General features: G+C 37.5%; 1 protein-coding gene across 1 annotated transcript; it reads right to left on the bottom strand.

The window, feature by feature from the left end:
• Positions 1–5,600: 5,600 nt before the first annotated feature.
• LOC110099895 lies at positions 5,601–19,832 on the bottom strand. Its single transcript, XM_020827201.2, has 5 exons — positions 19,600–19,832; positions 12,486–12,772; positions 11,878–11,967; positions 6,463–6,827; positions 5,601–6,148 (listed from the first exon to the last, which is right to left on the bottom strand). The coding sequence occupies exons 1-5, from the start codon at positions 19,751–19,753 to the stop codon at positions 5,884–5,886; spliced, it is 1,161 nt and encodes a 386-aa protein (XP_020682860.1). The 5' UTR covers positions 19,754–19,832; the 3' UTR covers positions 5,601–5,883.
• Positions 19,833–21,567: the final 1,735 nt, after the last annotated feature.

Genomic DNA, 21,567 nt, shown 5'->3' with positions numbered 1-21,567 from the left:
GCTGGGAATGGCGGGAACACCAGAGTAATGGCGCGAACAAACCCGTCTTCTGATTTATTACATAAATATATTTTTGTATATTACACATTAGATTTATGGGATTTATTTATATAAATAAGTAATATAGTATGAATTAAAAAAACGAGTTGATATTTATTCTAATAATATAACTACTATTTAAATTTATATTATATACTAAATTTTATATAATATATAATGTGAAATAAATAATAATTATTATATGTACAATTATATATGTCTCAATATTTAATTTCAAAATTAAATTGTTCATCTAATTTTCTAAAATTAGTAATTATCTAACATTAGGTATACTGTAATAATATAAAATTTTCTATAAAATTTAAAATTATATATTAGTAATAATATAAAATATAATAATATATGACTGAAGATTAGTTAACTACCAATAATATTCTCCGATAAATTTAATTTTTTTTTACTATTAGAAATATATGTTGTCAATTTTTTTAAAATTTTTATAAAAAAATGCTTTATAGAATATTATAAAAAATGGTTCCAAACAAAACCTAATAATTGCATGCGGTAATCCAAATTTGATGAAAAATGCACAACCATGAGAAATAGTGATGCGGTGCATCATGTGGACTGGGCTCATCATATCCACTCTAGCTATCTATTATCTTTTTTAGTTTTAGTTACCACTATCTATATCTGCTTTTACTCTTTTAGTTAAAATAGTGCTTATTACTTTGCTCTTGCACTAGACAAATATAGTAGGAGGAAGTTAGTCCAAAATATATATATGCAAATGGAAGATAGAAGAAAGATAGAAGAAAATATACATAATTTGGATTCATCCCTGTTTTTGTTTTCTCTATTATGCTCATTATTTGTTTGTAGGAATTTTGGGTATAATTGATATAGGTGGACACACCAAATTGGTATCAGAGCTTCCCTTCCTTGCAAAGGCATCCATTAGCAGATGAAAATCTCTGTGCAACTCCCAACAAAGACTGGAGTATTGACGCCCTTTGGGCTGAGCACATACGGGTGGCGAGACTACTGAAAGAGCTCTCCAATAATTTCTATCAGTTCAGGATGGAGATCTGCCAAGAACTGCAAGCCAATAGACAAGTAGGAAACGCCATCTTTTGCCTAGGCGGACTAGCGCCTGTCCAGGCTAGTCGCGAAAATATCATTGGTCGGGGCCAAGGGCAACAACAACCTGGCCATATTCTGAAATCTATTGAATCAGACGATGAAGCAGAGCAGCAACAACCTTGTGATTTCTTCAATTTTGATGAAGGTGATCGTGCTTCACGTTACCAGTACCGACCAACAGGCGATTTGAACAGCAGGGGTAATGGAGAGTTTCGTGTTAAACTCAATATCCATTCTTTGACGGACAACTACATATTGAGGATTATCTGGTTGGGAGAGGGCCATGGAGACATTTTTTTTAGTACATGGAGATGCCCGTAGAGGAGCAAGTAAAATATGTGGCTTGCCGATTGAAGGGGGGAGCCAGTGCTTGGTGGCAGAAGATGTTACAAATGCGACAAAGAGAGGGAAAAGGAGGCGTCTACAGCTGGTTTCAGATGAAGCAATGGTTACGGGGTCACTACCTTCCTACAAATTACGAGCATATGCTTTATATGCAATACCAACAGTGTCCAAGGGAATTATAGTGTTACAGATTATACTGAGGAATCCTATTGACTAAGTGCCAGAAACAACCTTAAAGAATTCAGAAATTAATTAGTAGTCCCATTACATTGGAGGGTTGAAGGATAATTTGCAAGACAAACTAGAGTTGAACTCGGTATGGCCCATGTCTCAGGTAGTTAACTTTGCTATAAAGGCAGAAATGCAGTCCTTGTGACAATCTCGTAGCCAGCGTGCCAGCAACACTCAAACCCCAACAGCCCACCCATTCGCCTGGACCTAACAACATTTCTCCTGTAGAAAGCCGGCCACCATTTAAGCCCCATCCAGGCACTAAAGAAAATCCATATTCGAAGCCATCCAATTTCAAATGTTTTAGATGTTTTCAGCCAGGACATAAATCTATGTCCGTCGAGACCCCCAATTCAGCTTGCGGAAGGAGAATTTGGAGATGCTGAAGTTCCATGCAAAGGAGGGGAGGAATAAACTGAGGATGTGGGGGCTGATGCAAGAGATGTTGTCATATGCATGCTGGAAAGGCTCTTAATAGCTCCATGACAACCTATTAGCTCCCAACAAAATGCTATATTTCAATCGAGATGTATTGTCAATGGTAAAGTCTATGAACTCCTCATTTACAATGGGTGCACTGAGAATATAGTGTCTCGATCCCTTGTACAGGCTTTGTAGTTAAAGACTTAGAGAAATCCCAACCCTTACAAGATTAGTTGCGTTAAAAAGGTGATGGAGATAACAATCACAGATATGTGTCAAATCACATTCTCAATTGGCAAGTAATATATATGCGAAGTGTTATGTGACATTGATATGGATGTTGGACACATTATATTAGGCCTACCTTGGCAGTACAATATTGGAGCTAGTTACGATTGTCGACACAACACCTACTCTTTTGATTGGAAGGGAAAGAAAATTCAACTGCTACCTTTTAATCCTGAGCAGAAAAGCATCAATAAAGAGGACAAAACATCACTCCATTTAGCATCCGACTCAGCCTTAATTTTCGCAACCCATTGGGGCAATGACATTATAGCCTTGGTGGTTACTAACTCTTACTTGGCCCCAAAGGGCGCACATCCTAAATTTATACATGAATTACTACACAACTTTAAAGATATATTACCAACTAAGCTATCGTGCAAACCCCCCCCCCCCCCCTCTGTGAGAAATATTCAACATCAGATTGAGTTTGTACCTGGAGCTGTTATATCAAACCTTTCTCATTAAAAAATGAGTCCTAAGGAACACGAAGTGTGCAAGAATTGGTTGAAGAATTGTTAGAGAAACAGCTTATACAACCAAGCATAAACCCCTGCGTCGTCCCTGCATTGTTGGTTCTTGAGAAGGATGAGAAGTGGAGGATGTCTATTGATAGCTGAGCAATAAAAAAGATCACTGTGAAATACTATTTTCATATACTACAAATAGATGAACTTGTGGACAAGCTATAGGGATTGCAAGTGTTCACCAAGCAAGGACTCGAGCACTTACCACCAAATGCTTTTAAAACCCACCAAGGATTATAGGAGTGGAAGGTAATGTCGTTCGGCCTATACAATGCTCCCGCCAGTTTCATGCAACTCATGAGTAAGGTACTGAGACCATTCCTAGGCAAGTTTTGTGTGGTTTACTTGATGATATTCTTGTTTTCAATTCAACAAGATGGTGAGATTAGGTGTATTTGGGTTTGGGGAAAAAATGTGTCACACTTGACTGAAATTTTCAAAACTTTAAGAGCACACAAGTTATATATCAATGTAGCCAAGTGTGAGTTTGCTATGCATATTGTATACTTTTTGGGGTTCATTGTTTCAGCAGCCGACGTTGAGGTGGATCCACGCAAGGTAACTGCCATTGTGGAATGGCCAACCCCTAAATCCTTCTTTGACATTCGCAGCTTCCACAGACTTGCATAAACTTTTATCGCAGATTCATTCGCGAATTTAGCATCATTATGGCACCCATCACCGGAGGATTGAAACAAAAGAATTTTGCTTGGACAGCAGAACAACAACGTTGTTTTAGTGCATTAAGACCACTTTGACTTCAGCCACTGTATTATCTCTACTGGATTTTGATAAACCCTTTCAGGTGGATACAGATGCCTCCACCTTAGGCATTGGTGATGTTCTATCTCAAAGTGACAAGCACATAGAATATTTCAGTGAAAAGTTAAGTGCAAGTCGACAAAAGTGGATTATGTATGAGCAAGAATTATATACCATCGTGAGATCTTTGAAGCATTGGGAATATTATTTACTGCATCAGGATTTTGTTTTGTGCACCGACCACAAAGCCCTTTAATTTATAAACAACTAGAAAACTATCAGTCGAATACATGCGCATTGGATTTTACTCCTGCAAAAATTCACATTTATTTTGAAGCACAAATTCGGCAAGCTTAATTAGGTAGGAAATGCACTTAGCAGACGATCCGCTCTGTTGACTCAACTACAAACATAACTCATTGGTTTAGAATGTTTGAAGGGGCTATATTCCAACGACAAAGATTTTTCTATAGTTTAGTCGCAATGTTCAGCCGCACGCCCAGTGGAAGATTACTTAATTAAGCAAGATTTTTTGTTCAAAGGCAATCTGTTATGCATCCTAGAGTCCTCCTGGAGGCAGCAGCTGATCAAGGATGCACACGGTGGTGGGTTGGCGACACACGTGGGCAAGGAAAAGACCATCATATAGCTCCAGTCCAATTTTGTTTGGCCTCGCCTACGATGGGATGTCATGAAGTTTGTCCAACAATGCTGAGTTTGCCAGGGATTCAAGGTTGTAAGTCAGAACACCAGGATGTACACGCCTTTAGTAGTTCTTGGTTCGATTTGGCAGGATATTAGTTTAGATTTTGTGTTGGGCTTGCTGAGAACTACACGAGGGGCAGATTCCATTTTAGTAGTGGTGCGCAGGTTCTCAAAATTGGCCCACTTCATAGCTTGTAAGAAGACCTTTGATGTTGTAAATATTGCTTGTTTGTTTTTCAAGGAGATTGTCTGCTTACATGGGCTACCTCGGAGCATTGCCTCCAGCCGAGATGTGAAATTTATTAGACATTTTTTTCGAGAATTGTGAAGGCGCTTAAATAATGAGATTAAATTTAGTTCTACCTACTATCCTCAAATGGATGTGCAAACTGAAGTAGTCAATCACACATTAGCTAACATGCTTTGCTACCTAGTTCAAAGTCGGTCGAAGCAGTGGGATGAAGCATTGGGGCAAGCCGAGTTCGCATCCAATGCGATGACTAATCGCTCAATGGGTCGTTGTCCTTTTAACATTGTCTACACAAAGACCCCAAATCACATCTGGGACATTGCCGTTCTGCCAAAAGGTGCTAATCCAACAACAAACCATCTCACCGATCAATATACTTCCATTTTGCAAGAAGGCGGGCTAAGCAGCTAGACTCAAATGTCAAATACCAATTTAAGGCTGACCAACACAAAGGAAGGTAAGTGTTTGGGCCGAGAGATCTTGTTATGGTGTGGCTCAGAAAGAATGATTTCCGACAGGACAATACTACAAACTCAATCCACGTAAAATTGGTCCACTTCCGATTGTTCAGCGCATGAATGACAACGCTTACATTGTTTAATTACCCTCCCATATATCAACACATCATCAACCTTCAATGTCGACAATATCCACGCCTACCACCCACCGGATGATCTAGACAACAATCATAGTAGAACTGTGGACTCTTTTGTGGCAGGGGAGACTTGATGCGGTGCATCATGTAGGCCGGACTTATCATACCCACTCTAACCACCCATTATCATTTTCTATTTTAGTCACCACTATCTATATTGGCTTTTACTCTTTTAGTTTAAATAATACTTATTACTTTGCTTTCGCACTAGACAATTATAGTAGGAGGAAGTTAGTCCAAAATATATATATGCAAATGAAAGATAGAAGACAAATAGAAGAAAATATACAGAATTTGGATTCATCCCTGCTTTTCATTTTCTCTATTATGCTCATTGTTTGTTTGCAGGAATTTTAGATAATGTTGATACATGTGGACACACCAAATAGCAAAATAACAGACTACATGTTTAATAAAACACAACCTTGCTGGACTGATTATAAAATGCATTACAAGTAGAAACTACTACAAGAATAAAGTTAATATAATCAACCTTGTTGTTGTTGTTGTTGTTGTTGTTGTTGTTTTGGTAACATGTTGTTTTCATTAGAAACAAATTAACCAAGCCACTGCTGTGCCTGTCGTTCTCCCCCACCTCCAACGGAATGTCGTATACTTATCTTCTCATGAGCGTATTTCTCCTGCAGCCACTCGAAAGCATTCATGTCAAGCTTGCCAGTAACCGATTTTCCTTGCTTCCTTCTAATCTGCTGCTCTTTAATGGAGGTCCAAAGCTTTTCGATTGCCTCTCTTTGTCGCAACGTAAATCTGTCAATGTGGTCAAAAGCATGCTTTGCAAGAATATCAATCACAGTTTGGCACCTGAGAAGGGAAAATTAATAGAATATAATATGTACTCATCAGGAAGAATTAATCAAGTCGGTAAGGTTAAGTGTAAGAAAATGATAAAAGTTACTTTCTGAAAAGCAGGGTTAAGGGCTATACTGTAAAAGCTAGACACAAGCTAAAGAATTGCTTGGCAACAACGGTTACGGAGGTGAAACTGTTAATGAAATTGGAGGATAGGTTGGCAAAGGCGATAATGGAGCCCACACTAGTAAAATGTTTTACAAACTATTTTGATATATAAAAAAGATGCAAGCTTGGATGACAGCAAGGAGTAACCAAAGTTTTACCATGGAATTTTATAACGCCGCGCAGCTATCTCCAAACAAAGAAGCAAACCCTCTCTTTGTTTCTTCATAAATCTCTTATGTTCTTCTTCTTCTAACTTCTTGTTTAAGGCAGCAATCTCCTTTCCCTTGGGCTTTTCATTTTTCTTGCCTGTAGGTAGAAGCAGAGCATCCAATCCAAACGGATCCAAAGCTTCCTTATCTGATTTTGAAGGAGAAGATGATATAGCATCTACAGAATCACTAACCAAAGAAGCCTGGGCATTTTCAGGTTTTTCCAGGATTTCTGCTTCCTCCCTATCATCCTCCACAGTGGCAGCAGGGAGATTAGATATGGCATCCTTTATCTTTCCAGCAGCCTTTGAGTACTACACTTATGCAAGTTTTTGAAACAATTAATATAAAATCTTCGAATTGGCCAAATTTGTAACAAAAAAGGAAACATGCAACAGCAATTCTCCTAATATTTTGTGCATGACAACCATATTTAACTTTGAAGAGTAGAAACTGAGTGAACGTTAGCACAAGTTTCTGTAGCACTAAAAAAAACTATGCATTGGTAAAACTTGGAGCAATAAGTAAAGCAGACGTCGCCACAGGCAAAAGCAACACTCCAAGTAGTTTGTGCATGATGATGAAGCAGAGACGCGAATCGTAGAAGAGCTGAAGGAAGAAGACGACTCGGTATTGGATGAAAACTTGATTGATTTAATTACTGTAGCAAGAGTTGATTTAAATACACATGAAAGCAAATGTCTAATGTCTAAACTATCCTTGATAACAACATAAAGTAAAGGGAAATGGAGGCTGCCGCAGAGCGTGTAAAGCTGCCATGGTTAGTTGCTGTTGCAGAGAGTAGTGGAAGAGGATTCCGGTTTTACACTGCCCCTCAAGGTGATGAGCGGAACGATCATTACCTTGGATCTGAGATACTGGTATTTGGAAACAGGTAGAGCCTTTGTGAAGATATTGGCGATCTGATCGTCCGTGGCGATGTGCTGCACGTCTACTTGCTTGGAGTGAATACTGTCCCTGACGAAGTGATGATCGATTTCGATATGTTTGGTTCTGGCATGGAAAATAGGATTACGAGCAATGGAGAGAGCTGAAATGTTGTCACAGAAAACGGGTGTGGTCTGTAATTGAATGTTGAAGTCGTTACAGATACGTCGGATCCAGATTAGGTCGGCAATGGCTGCTGCTAGGGAGCGGTATTCTGCTTCAGTTGAGGATCGGGCGACGGTAGTCTGTTTCTTAACTGACCAAGCAAGTAACAATTTTCCAAGGAAGATACAATAACCAGTGGTGGACTTCCGATCGACACAGTCACCAGCCCAATCGGAGTCGGAGAAGGCAGTAAGTGCAAAGTCTGTTTTGGGAATGAACAGACTATAATTAACGGTGCCTGCCAAGTATCTAAGTACACGTTTGAGTAGTTGGAAGTGAAGAAGTAAAGGCGTATGCATATATTGGCAGAGCTTGTTCACAGCGAATGCAATGTCCGGCCGGATGGAGGATAGATATTGTAGACATCCTACTAACTGGCGAAAAAGTGCTGGTTGGGTAAATGGGGATTGAAGAGAAGAGTCTGTGGGAAGCTTGGTGGGTAGAGGCGTGCTTAGAGATTTGCAGTTTGTCATAGAGGCAGTGAGTAGAAGTTCTTGTATGTAAGATTTTTGAGAGAGATAGAAACCAGTGGAGTTGCGTGTGAAATCAATTCCAAGAAAGCGGGAAAGGGGACCCAGATTTCGTATTTGAAATTTTGTGTGGAGATTTTTGAGAAGTGAGGAAATAAACGAGGAGTCATTTCCGGTAATGATAATGTCATCAACATAGATGAGGTGGTAGACAGTAATATCGGGTTTGGAAAGAATGAAGAAGGATGGATCAACGCTGCTGACGTGAAAGTTTTGGGTGATGAGGTAGTTTGTTAAGGTGGCAAACCAGAGACGCGGGGATTATTTTAAACCGTAGAGTGCTTTTTGTAGGAGACACACATGATTGGGGAATTGAGGGTCGGTGAAGCCAGGAGGTTGAGCCATGTAGATGGTTTTATCAATTGTTCCATGAAGGCATTGACTACGTCGAGCTAAAGAATTGGCCAGTTGTGATGAAGAGAAACAGTAAGGAACAGCCGAATTGTAGGAAATTTAACAACGGAACTGAAGGTCTCTAGATAATCGATGCCGTATTCTTGTTTATAGCCCTGTGCGACAAGCCTAGCTTTGTGACGGGCTATGGAGCCATCGGCAAGCCGCTTGATTTTGAAGATCCATTTGCAACCGATGATTTGTTGATTAAAGGGTGGAGGGACAAGAGACCAGGTTGATTGAGCTTGGAGAGCATTAAATTCGGCTGACATGGCGTTTTGCCAGTGAATAGATCTGGAGGCAGTCGTATATGAGGTAGGAGTGAGTGTGGAATCTATAGAGTGTTGGAGATCAAGGATTTGGCAGGGTTTGAGAGAACCAGTTTGAAATCTTGTGACCATTGGGTGATGTGATTGTGGTGGAGGGGAAGTGGAGAGATTGGTTGAAGTATGAGAGGCAGTTGGAGGCAAGGAGGAAGGGGAGATTGATGAAGGAGGAACAGTTCTATCTGTGTTTGGTGGAGAAACAGTGGAATGAGCTGAAGAAGAAGTTGAATTGTTAGGTGAAAGAATGGGAATAGTAGGAGGAAACGGAAGTGTGTTTGTAGTAGTGGAAGTAGTTGAGGTTGTAGGATTGGGAATCATATGGGCGGTAGAAGATAGTTTGTGGAAGGTAACGTGACGAGAAACGTAGATTTTGCCTGTTTTAGGATCATAACACTTGTAACATTTTTGTTGATTGCTGTAGCCGAAGAACAGGCAGGGGATGGAACGAGGAGATAGTTTATGTGGGGTGTAAGGATGAAGCCAAGGATAACAACGACAGCCGAATGTTTTTAAATGATGATAGTTCGGCTGCGATTGTATAGGAGTTCGTATGGTGATTTTTTTGGATCGTTGGAGGAGGGAAGTCTGTTGATAAGGTAGAGTGCTGTGTGAATTGCCTCAGTCCAGAAATGAGAAGGTAAATGAGCGTCTATGAGCAGGGTACGGGTTGTATCGACAAGGTGACGGTGCTTTCGCTCGGCAATGCCGTTTTGTTGAGGAGTATGAGGGCAGGTTAACTGGTGTGCTATACCGATTTGAGCGAAGAAGGTCTGAAGAGTGGCGTTCATGAACTCACCACCATTGTTAGAGAGGATGATACGTACAGGATAGTTTAGTTGCTTTTCAAGAAATTTTATAATTTTTATTAATAGAAGAGGAACTTGAGACTTGCATTTAAGTAAGAACAACCAAGAATATTTAGAGAAGTCATCAACTATGATAAGATAATAACGGTAACCATCATATGAGAGCACCGGGGAAGGTCCCCAAACATCTAAATGCAGCAATTGTAAGGGAAAGCTAGATACATGGTTGGAGGGGGAGAAGGGAAGCCTGTGACTCTTAGCTAATTCACAGGAATTACAAAGCTTAGAGGAAGAAACTGTAGAAGTAAGGGAAAGCTGTTTGAGTAGCGTCTGAAGGACTTTGAAATGTGGGTGTCCCAAACGTTGGTGCCAGATGGTAGCAGTGGATTGATTGTCGGACGTCGGTTGAGGTTGTGGTAGCTGTGGCAACAACATGAGTGATAGGAGCTGGATTGAGGGGAATGGGGTAGAGACCGTTATGGCAAGGACCGCGGAGAAGCATTTGGTTGGTCTTCTGATCCTTGAGGATTCAAAATAAGCTGACCGGCAACAGTAAACAGATGTTTAGAAGGACATGGCTGAGTTCCGTCTAAGTAGCCGGAGAAGCTGTTGGCAGCATACAGCTTTTGGATAGCTGATCTCCAAGTTGGGTAGTTGTCTGGGAGGAGTTGAACGTTTATAACGTTCTTAATGTTTGAGAGGAGGAATTTGAGGGTGGGAGGAATGCGAACGTCGGTGCTGCTTGAACTCTCGTGTTGAGTTGGTTGAGGGGTAGAGGCAGCGGAGATGGGTGTAGAGTCACCCATTTCGAAGAAGATGGAGAAGCCGTTAGGCGATGAGCTCTGATACCATCATGAAGCAGAGACGCGAACGTAGAAGAGCTGAAGGAAGAAGACGACTCGGTATTGGATGAAAACTTGATTGATTTAATTACTATAACAAGAGTTGATTTAAATACACATGAAAGCAAATGTCTAATGTCTAAACTATCCTTGATAACAACATAAAGTAAGTAGAAACTGAGTGAACGTTAGCACAAGTTTCTGTAGCACTAAAAAAAACTATGCATTGGTAAAAGTTGGAGCAATAAGTAAAGCAGACTTCGCCACAGGCAAAAGCAACACTCCAAGTAGTTTGTGCATGACAATCAAATTTCGCCTTGAAGAGACAAAACAGTGTGGATTATTTTAAACATGGCAAAAGACATTTTAGTTTGTATCTTCTACAGCATAGTTTTGTATAACAGAACGAATAGAAGAGTTTGCTGTTTTCGTGCATGCATGCTGTTCGAACACATATCCATAACTAAAAAGATAAAATGCCTAAAACTTATATATGATGGGAAGGTAATCCAAAACTGAAAGTGAACATTAACACAGCCCAAATGCGGTAATATCAATTTCTAGTATCGATACTGCATTACTATGGAAGACACTTAGAAGCTTGTTTAGTTGTAACTTTACAAGAGTTTTTATGATTTTATATTTTATTTGAAATAAATCAAATATAAAGTGTAGGGGATTTAAAATAAGTCGTAATGACCATTTTTAGAAGAATATGGAATACACTCAATTTTGCACAATTCGAGTAAATTCTAAATACAGGAAAAACTTCCAGCCCATGACCTCCCCTTTCCCATCCACCATCGCCTGTCTATTGCTACCACCAACCGCCAGCCTCATCCCCTGACTAGCCACTCCCCACAGTTGCCCTCCATTGTTTGTTGTATCTCAATGCATTTAAAATATATCATAACAAAAAATTGAAAAAAAAAAAAATAATGAATTTGATTTACATCCAACCAACCAACTCATGCGTTTCTAAAATGCATACATTTAAATTACTTTATATTTCCAAAATGGATGCAATAAGAAAAATCCCAACCAAACAACCCCTTGATACCTAATACATGAAGCATCAATTAATATAGGATCTATGCAGGAGTTAATATATGTAGGCTTACCCCTACATTTACAGATAGGCTATTTTCAAGACTCAATCCAAGACCGCATCATAAAAAAGAGGCAAATTAACCACTTCTCAAGACCTACCCTTATAAAAGACACAGTACATTAACAAAAAAATCAAGGACACAAGTAAACATATTACCATGTCGATTAAAGAATGACCAGGCCATGCACACCCATTCATTATTCATTTATTTGAGCACTCACTGATTGATTTCATTTCTCTTACCACAAAGCTGTCATCAGTATAAAGATCATTGGCCACCAATGCCCTTATAATCCAGGTTGCCAAAAGATTCTTCTGTTGTTTACTGAAACACTACAAAAAAATTAAAAAAAAAAAAAGGAATCACTACCAAAAATACATGCCTCAAGCTAGGATACAGGCAACAAAAATCAGAGAGAAACAAATCAATTACACAAATTAAGTAGATTATGCTACATCACAATTCCTATCACAACAACCCGTCACTAAACAACCAACCAGCACAATCAAGCAAAGCTAGTAACTTGGAAGTATTGTGAAACTATTATTTTCAAGAAATGATGCATGAAATTAAATCAAGTATTAAGAGAAGAGAATTTAAAATAAACCTGGAAAGCAACAAAAATCAATCATACAGATTTATCAGGATCTACAACGACAATTCCAATAATAAGCCTTAACCAACAGCAACAACCGCCACAATCAACTTAATTAACAACTTGCTCGTATTATGAAAACATTACTCCCCATAAAATGATGCATGAAACAAGCAGTTCATCCTCATACCAACTACTAAATATGAACAAATTCTATCTAAACAACTAATTGAAAATACAAGGCTGAAATATGACCTGAGTGACCTCTTGAGCTGCAGAGAATAGGGCATGATAATCTGCTCTTAATGAAGGTTCATTGCAAGCACTAGGAGAGGACATTGCAGCATTCAGCAAAGCAAAGAAGTGATCACTGTTTTCTGGCTTTACACTACCAGCCTGAATCAGCTGTATAGCAAGCTTTGAAGCCTTGCTGAACTTCGAAGGAACTTTTATATGTGATGTGATTTTCTTCATTGCTTCAATTACTTGTGCTTCAGTTGCATCAACTGTCGTTTTAAATCTGAGGCGCTTTTGGGGTGCCACTGCCAAATAATGATTTTTAAGGACAAAAGTTTAGGAGATCAAACTAATATGAATTATAAAAAATAGCTTTTTGTCCTGTGACAAGACAACCTACTGCTGATCTGTAAAAAATATAACCACCGGGGTGCTAGTATCATTAGTTAAGTTCACAAGGAAAACCGTAAATGTTCCATATTTATGTCTGGTCAGCATAACCGAAAGTTTTGCATGACAAGATATCTTTCAGATATTCCAGTTACCAGGTTCTTATGTCACTGAAAACCATATGCATAAGACTTCGTCAAAAAGTGCAGGCAAGTGATCATTCAGGATTATAATGGGTCAGGTTTCAGCAAAAACCACAAACTTCACCAACATCCTATTTGCACAGCCTATTTCCAAATGAAATCAAACCTAGAGAGTATGATTTTAGTTCCAGGTTTTTTCAAAAAGATTTTGCAAATTTTAGCAATACAAACATCTGAAATTACATCTCAAATACATCCATCCTATTTTTTTCTTTGCACAATACATGACATTTTTCTTAACACAGTACATGGCATAATTTTCTCTTGTCATGATTACCATAGTGATCTGGTCAAATTCAGATGCCTTGCCCGGTAACTGTTATGCTTATATCATAAACCTCCTCCATTCTCACAAGGTCGATAGCACGCGATCTACACATATAGAGTTTATAAGGTGTGTTAGCAATGTATTCTAATATTTCTTAAGGAATTCCAGCTTAGAGCTAGCAGTAGCTCGATCCAAAATGATAAGAGCTTGCTGGGCTTCTATGGCAATGATTGTGGCATTGATTGCAGGGTTAACTAATGGAGGGTTAAGTGTTTAAAAGGTGTCAAGGTTTGTTGGACTGGAGGTGAAAGATTTAGGGTGGTGGAAGAATAAGAAAAAATGTAGGCTAGTTTAGGATTTCTACATAGTTTTCTGGCTAAATAGTAAAAGGCTAAGTTTTCTTTGATGGAAAAAAAGGAGGACCTCAAAATAAAAAATTTTGGATGTTAGCTAGCTAATAATAATGATTTTAGGTAAATTGGATGTGTAGCTAGGAAGTTATGATTTTTTTTTTTATTTTGATTGTCTGTTAAAAGAGAAGCATTATATTAAGTTAAGTATTGTAAAAATGAGGATGCTCAGGGGAATGAGTAGCTTTGCTTTTAGAGACAGGATATGAAATGAACATATACGTGAAAAGGTTGGAGTAGCTCCAATGAAAGATAAGATTAGAGAGAGTCGACTTAGATGGTTCGGTCACATAAAATGGTGGTCTTCTAATGACCCAATTAGGAAAGTAGATGTATTAGATTTAACTTATGTTAAGAAAGAAAGAGGTAGACCTAAAAAGACTTGGTTAAAAAATATTAGAAATGACATTTCTTTATTAGATTTAAATAAGAATTTGACTCTTAACAGAACATAATGAAGAAAACTGATTCATGTAGCCAACCCCATATAGTGGGATGAAGGCTTGATGTTGTTGTTATTGTTGTTGTTCATGATGATTGGTCACAATAGGTGGACAACAAGAGTTAGGATTTTGTGGAAGGGCAAGATTGAGGACTAAAGTATATTAAAGATTTGGAAAGGTGGTCAAGATATAAGAGAACTAAAAACAAGAGAATCATATTTTAGAATTTGAAAGTCTTAATTCACTTAAATATTGTATTTATTTAAATCATTGTGTATGAACTATTCATGAAATACTGTATGTACTAACAAAATCCAAAGCAATTAAGTACTTTAGAGTTTTATCACTTGCATTATGTCTATGTTAAGTTACAATGTATGAATTATTCATGAAATAATGTATTTGCTGATAAAATATAAAGCACATAGTTAAGTCATCAAGAAATCTTCCTTTATGTTAAATACCTATGTGCTTCGCTTATTATGCATGTAACTTAAGTCTTTATGTATAAACTATATATAAAATGGTATATTTACAAATAAAACCTCAAGTACCAACTTAACTACTTCAGAAATATCTTTTTCCAAAAAGTGCATAACTAAATACTTCAATTATATGTCCTTAAGTGTAAACTATCATTCGAACATTTCATCTTAACTTGCACAAATAAAGATGTAAGGTTTTAAATGCCCTCAACTACTATCATTCTTTAATCAGAATAATATCATGTGATGGCTGTAGGTAGCCATTTCCGCACTTGTTCTCATGTGAACATGTATAAACACATGTAATAAAACAACAAGAAATAGTATATTACTTGATTAATAAAAGAATATGCCATTATGTGAACATGCATGCATTAGCTAGCATTAGCCAGCATTAGCCAGCATTTGAAAATGTACATATAGACATGAAAGAGAACTTGTTTGTCAGGTAGCGAGCACATGTAAGACTCATGCATAAGCAATTCTTTGCTAATTGATAAGATACTGAGATAGTATGTGAAAACATGAGCATTTGCCGGTATGTACATTGAAGCATATTAGTTAGACTGTTAACTTGTACAAAAAGCAATAATACACAAAATATAGAGAATGAAATTTATAAATTGATGAGAAATCAATAAGATGTGATGCTAGTTTACAATAACAAACATTTGATGCTAGTTTATCGGTATGGGTGTAAATCTGAACTTTAACAAAATAAACAAGTAAAACAACAACAACGACAACATCAAGCCTTTATCCCACTACCCCCGGCTACATGAATCATTTTTCTCCATTGTGTCCTATTAAAAGTCAAATTCTCATTTAAATCAAATAAAGAAAGATCATTTCTAATATTTTTCTAACCAAGTCTTTTTAGGTCTGCCTCTAACTTTCTTAACATAAGTCAAATATTAACCTCTACTTTCCTAACCGGGTCATCGGAAGGCCGCCATTTTATGTGACCAAACCATCTAGGGGGGGGGGTTGTATATTTTGTTAGTTTCTTTATCTTCTACTAAAATCAGCTCATTAATGGTTGAGCTGCTGTTTTCAGCTCATAAATTAAGGTTCATAGCCCCATTTGCTACCCCTTTGGTTCCCCCACCTAGCTCTCCTTCCCATGGCTAATTCCTCCCCCTTTGATTGCCTGTTCTGGTTCCCTTTGTTGTTGGTTCCGTTCTCTGTGCTGACCCTTCGGTTCCCCCCTGGCTGCTCTGCCCCTTCGGTTCCTCCCCTGGCTGCCTGTCCCGTGGCTGCTTTTCCCAGTTTCTGTGTGGCCTTTTCGGGTGTTGTTCTGACTCCCTTTGGCTATTGTTTCGGTTCCCTGGGCTGCCTTTTAGGTGGCTGATTGGGTGTTGTTTCTGGATTGAATGTTTGGCCTTCCATCTTCCCTTATCTGATTAATTTAATTGGAGGACTAAGGGGACTGTTTGGCTGCCTTTTGTCACCTATAAATATGTGATGTTGAGAGAGTTTAAAAAAAAGAGACTTTCGATGACAATTTTTGGATCAAAACCTGAGGATTTTTAAGATAGCTTGCGAGTTATGCCTCTTCTCTTCGTCTTCTCCTAGGAAAGCTTGCGATCTTGTCCTCCTTTCACCTCGGCTTCTTATCTTCTTCTTCTCTCTGCAAGCTCGACGCCACTTGTATTATTCTTCTCAAAGCGATGTATGAAATGCAATTTTAGGAAGTCATATGTGTCGTTTTATTTTTATTTCATAAGTTTGTAAGCGTCTTTTGTTGTATGGTCGTCTTTATCCTATAAAAGTTGTGTTTTGTCGTATTTTGTCTATTTTTGAGTATTTAGTGTAATTTTTTTATGTTCCTAGGAAGTCTTTCTTTTTGCTTGCAAAAATTAGGGTTTTTCTAATTTTTGCTTTCCCCCTTCGGTTCCTCCCCTAGCTGCTTGTCCTGTGGCTGCTTTTTCTGGTTTCTGTGTGACCTTTTCGGGCGTTGTTTTGGAATAACTTTTGGCCTTTTATTTCCTTGTTTTTAATTGATTAAAATGAGGTTATGGTGGCTGTTTGGCTGCCCCCTTTTCCCCTATAAATATTAGATGTTTTGTAATGAAAAAAGGTGTGTGTTATAATTATATTTTTGGATCTAAAAACCTGAGGATTTTTCTTCATTCTTTGGAAAAGTTTGCGAGCTTATTCCGTGCTTCCCATCCCTCTAGGAAAGCTTGCGAGCTTGTCCTCTCTTCGTCTCGACTTCTAACTTCTTTCTTCTCTCTGCAATTTTGACGTCATTTATATCCTTCTTCTCAAGTGATGAAATGCAAGTTTAAAATTTTATTTCATAAGTTTATAATGTCATGTTTTGTTTAAAAGTTTATAAAGTTTGTTGTTTGTCGTATAAGTTGTAATTAGTTGTATTTTTGAGTATTTTGTGTATTTTCTACTTTCCTTGGAAGTCTTTCTTTTTGCTTGCAAAAATTAGGGGTTTTCCTAATTTTTGCTCGCACCAGTGACTCTCTCTAATCTTATCTTCTACTAGAGCTACTCCAACCTTTTCACGTATTTGCTCATTTCGTATCCTATTTCTAAGGGTAAAGCCACTCATCCACCTAAGCATCCTCATCTCTGCCACACTTAACTTAGTATTATTCTTCTCTTTTAATGCCAACATTCGGCGCCATAAAGCATTGCAGGCCTCACCACCATCTTATAGAATTTTCCCTTAAGTTTGAGGGGTACTTTTTTATCACACAAAAATCCGATGCATTCCTCCACTTCAACCATCCAACTTGAATTCTGCTGATAATATCCCCATCTATTTCACCATCACTCTAAACAATAAATCCAAGATATCTAAAACATGTACTCTTATTAATGACTTGATCGCCCAAAGCCACAATCCCCTCACGAGGTCTATTCCTACTAAAATTACACTCCATATATTCCGTTTTAAATCTACTCAAGAAAAAACCTTTAGACTCTAAGTTTGACCTCCATAATTCAAGTTTACCTTCAACTCCCACTCTAGTCTTATCAACAAGAAGAATATCATCAGCAAAAAGCATACACCAAGGTACATCCTCTTGCAAAGATCTAGTTAGAACATCCATGACTAAAGCAAAAAGATATGGGCTTAAGGCTGATCCTTCATGTAACCCAACTGAAATAGGGAAATACTTGGTCAAACCACCTTGTGTTTGAACACAAGTAATAGCTCTTGCATACATATCTTTAATTATTTGAATATAAGTGGTATTAACTCCTTTCCTTTCAAGAACTCTCCATAGCACTTCTCTTGTAACTTTATCATATGCTTTTTCTAAATCAATAAATATCATATGTAGATCCTCTTTATTTTCTCTATATTTCTCCATCAAACATCTTAATAAATGTATGGCTTCCATAGTCGACCTACCCGGCATTAATCCAAATTGATTTTGAGAAACATTAGTAACACGCCACAACCTATGCTCCATAACTTGCTCCCATAGTTTTAAAGTATGACACATTAATTAAATTCCTCTATAATTCACACAATTTTGTGCATCACCTTTATTCTTAAAAAAAGGAATTAACACACTCATTCTCCACTCATCTGCCATCTTTTTAGTCTTCAAAACAGTATTAAAAAGCTTAGTAAGCCAAAAAATCCCTTCATCTCCTAAGCATTTCCACACCCTATTGGAATATCATCAGGTCCAACAGCTTTTCTACCCTTCATTTTCTTTAAAACCTCTTTAACTTTGGTCTTACTAATAAATAAGCACATGCATACATCAATGACAAACTAATTGAGACCTATTCAGTAACATGAGCTGCTAGGTGTTAGAATGATTTGGCAGTCAATTAGTAAGACGAGATCATAGTATAAGATAAATTGGATTTTTTTTTAGTTGACAAATATTTGATGTTCAAGATTGGATAGCATTAAACTTTGCTATTATGCAACACCATATACATCACAGATAAATTATTGTTAACATGTGATGCAAGTATAAGTAAATGTGCACATTTCGGTAATATTGGCATAAGTTGACAATCACTGGTTGCACAACATGCTAAACCCCCAAAAGCATAGATAAGAACTTGATACTTCCCAAAAAATAAAAATAAGATCATAAGCTGACAGTTACTAGTTGTGCAAAGTGCTAAACCCTAAAGCATGGATCATGTGAATTGGATATCTTATCTATTGATTTTAAATAAATAGCTTTCATTCTATGCTAAGCAAACCATAGCTGCCTTCATAACTGGCAATAATGGAATAAGTGGCAGCACTCTTGATAGATTGACACTCTGCGATCCTAAAGGCCCCATGGAAGAAGCTGCAAGCCTGCAAGAACCATTATGGAAAAAGCCTTCCTTCTAGGGTTTCACGGATTTGAATAACTATTTTTGAAGTACTGATGCTGGTGGCACCTATAAGTTCATATTTCAGGCTGCGTTGAAATTAAATATCGTTAATTTCACTTGAACAACTCCTCGTAAGACAATCATTCACAGCTACTACAGCGCAAACACACAGAAACCATCCAATCCATCAAGACTGCACGGCATCTAGCTAACCAATGAATTCTCATTATATCCCTTCTCTTGCAAACCAAGCCAAAATGTTTTTCTCCCTTTCCTACATTGCAGTTCATCATTTAGTAAATAGTTTATATACAAGGATAGATTTCGGTGAAAATAATCACCCGTGACACAACCCGATGGAAGCACTACTTAGGCTTAACTATGGAAACACATACTAGATAAACTTCAAAGAGCAATACAAAGAGACTATCATATGATTAAATCAATAAATAAGCTAAGGGGCTGCCAAACTCTACCCAAATTTTACTCATAAAATCTCAAATAAATGCCTAGGCTCAAATTGACACTGAAGAAAACAAAACCCTAGATGAATGATCTGTCGACTGGTAATAATCAATTCAGTGATAAGACGTATAAAACGTGGGAAACCCTAGAATACCTTCAACTAGAGATTCCAAGGGCTTGTCCCTCTTAAGGGCGCTCTTAAGGGCAGGAGGAGGCCGTACGGAGTTCGAAGGCCGCCGCTCTTGCTCCACTGTCGCATCATGTGTTGCAGAAGGAGGAGGAAGCCCATCGAAGATGTCCTCCGCCATTGATCGCTGTCCAATGGAAAGATCTCTTGCTTGCGTTTTCACTTTTCACTATGCATGACAACCCTCTGTGCTCTACTTCGGCACAGCTTGTTTTATTCTTATTATTATTATTTACTCATTTACGCAAATAACTGCGAAGTTTATTTGATTTAAGACTATTAACCTGGAGTGCTACGTTTCCCTACTAGTAGGGGCGGAATCAACTTCAATTTTCAGGGACAAATTCAATACAAAAATAATTAAATATTAAAAATAATATAAATATATTAAAAAAGTTGTTTAAAAAAAATTAAGCAATAAAAAAGAAGAAAAAAATTGTGTAATAAAATTATCATAAAATCATGAAAGAAAATATTAGAACTAAATTTGAAAACATACATAGATATTTTAGGGTATGTATTTATAATTAGCGGTAGATTAAAACTTGTCATCGATTGCTATGTATTGGCTGATTTGTGCAGACCGGTATATTGCTAGGTATTGCTTGATATTGCTCGGGAATATTGAGAAATATCATTCTGTCAAGACCAATACCTAGAAATACCGAGCAATACCCCTGTTTTGTTAGGTATTGCTCCGTATTGTTAGGTATTGCTCAGTATTGCTCGGTATTGCTAGGTATTGATCATGATAGAGCGGTATTTCTCGTTATTGTCAAGCAATACCTAGCAATACCCAACAATACCAAGCAATACCTAGCAATACCCGAACATAGCAATACCGGGCTCCGGTCTGGGTCGGGTCGTCGGGCTGTGCGGTAAAGAGTTAGAGCACGTGGCAATATGTTATTGGCGTCCGGATGTAGAGATACGTCAGGTGTCCATACCTAATAATTGTTCCATTATCTGGCTCTCTCCATCCATCATGTAAAAATTATTTTACAAGAAATGATGCAGTATAATATTTTGTATTAATATAGATATATTATGCAAGGGAAAATTTATGTGCACAACAATAAAGTTTTTAAAAGTCATTAAAATTTGTGTGTAAAATCTAAAGAGATAAATTTTATTTTCTCCATTATAGTAGTTTTCTATATATTTATAAATATAAGAATTCGCTCTGTTCTACAATTAAAGAAAATGGGAATAAATAATTAAGAATAATTATCTTATTTTGTTGTATGATTAAAGAATCAAGTGTCAACAAACGAATAGCTGTCCAATAATAAGGTTGGATTTAATAGTCAACTAACAATAACCGAATGGAAAAACTCAATTGATTGTAGCAGGGATTGTTAATATTGGTTGTCTACAGTAATTGGCTAATTGCGAGATCTGTCAATGGTAAACCTTTGCCATGTGAAAAATGAAGCATTATTTATAGCTTTTCGATCGGCTAATATTAATCACTTTGATCATAGATTATTTATTTAACATATGAATTTCTTAATGACCTCACAATTAAATGATATTGGGCTCGTGAGATTTTTCTAGTTGAATTGACTACAAGCACATAAAATTTGAATATAGTTTGGTCGAAAGATTATAATGAGGCTACAATGATTGGAGGATCATAGCTAGATAATGATGACTAGATAATTGTGGTTGGATAAGTGCTTGTTGGATGACTATATCTGAATTAGATGATTATAGTCGAACGATGGTGATCTATGGACTGAAACTCAAGCAACAGTATTCGGATGATCAAAGTTAGACGATGGTGATTGGATGACCAAAATTAAGTGATGATGGGCGGATGACATTAGTTAGGCAACAGTGGTCAAAGAACCATAGTCAGGTAATGATGGTTAGTAGAACAAAATTGAAGACGGTGATCAAATTATCATAATCAAGGCAATGATGGTCAGAGTG

Source organism: Dendrobium catenatum, unplaced genomic scaffold (genome assembly GCF_001605985.2).
Source record: "Dendrobium catenatum unplaced genomic scaffold, ASM160598v2 fragScaff_scaffold_1088, whole genome shotgun sequence".
NCBI lineage: Eukaryota > Viridiplantae > Streptophyta > Magnoliopsida > Asparagales > Orchidaceae > Dendrobium > Dendrobium catenatum.
This window is presented reverse-complemented; position numbering and strand designations above follow the sequence as displayed.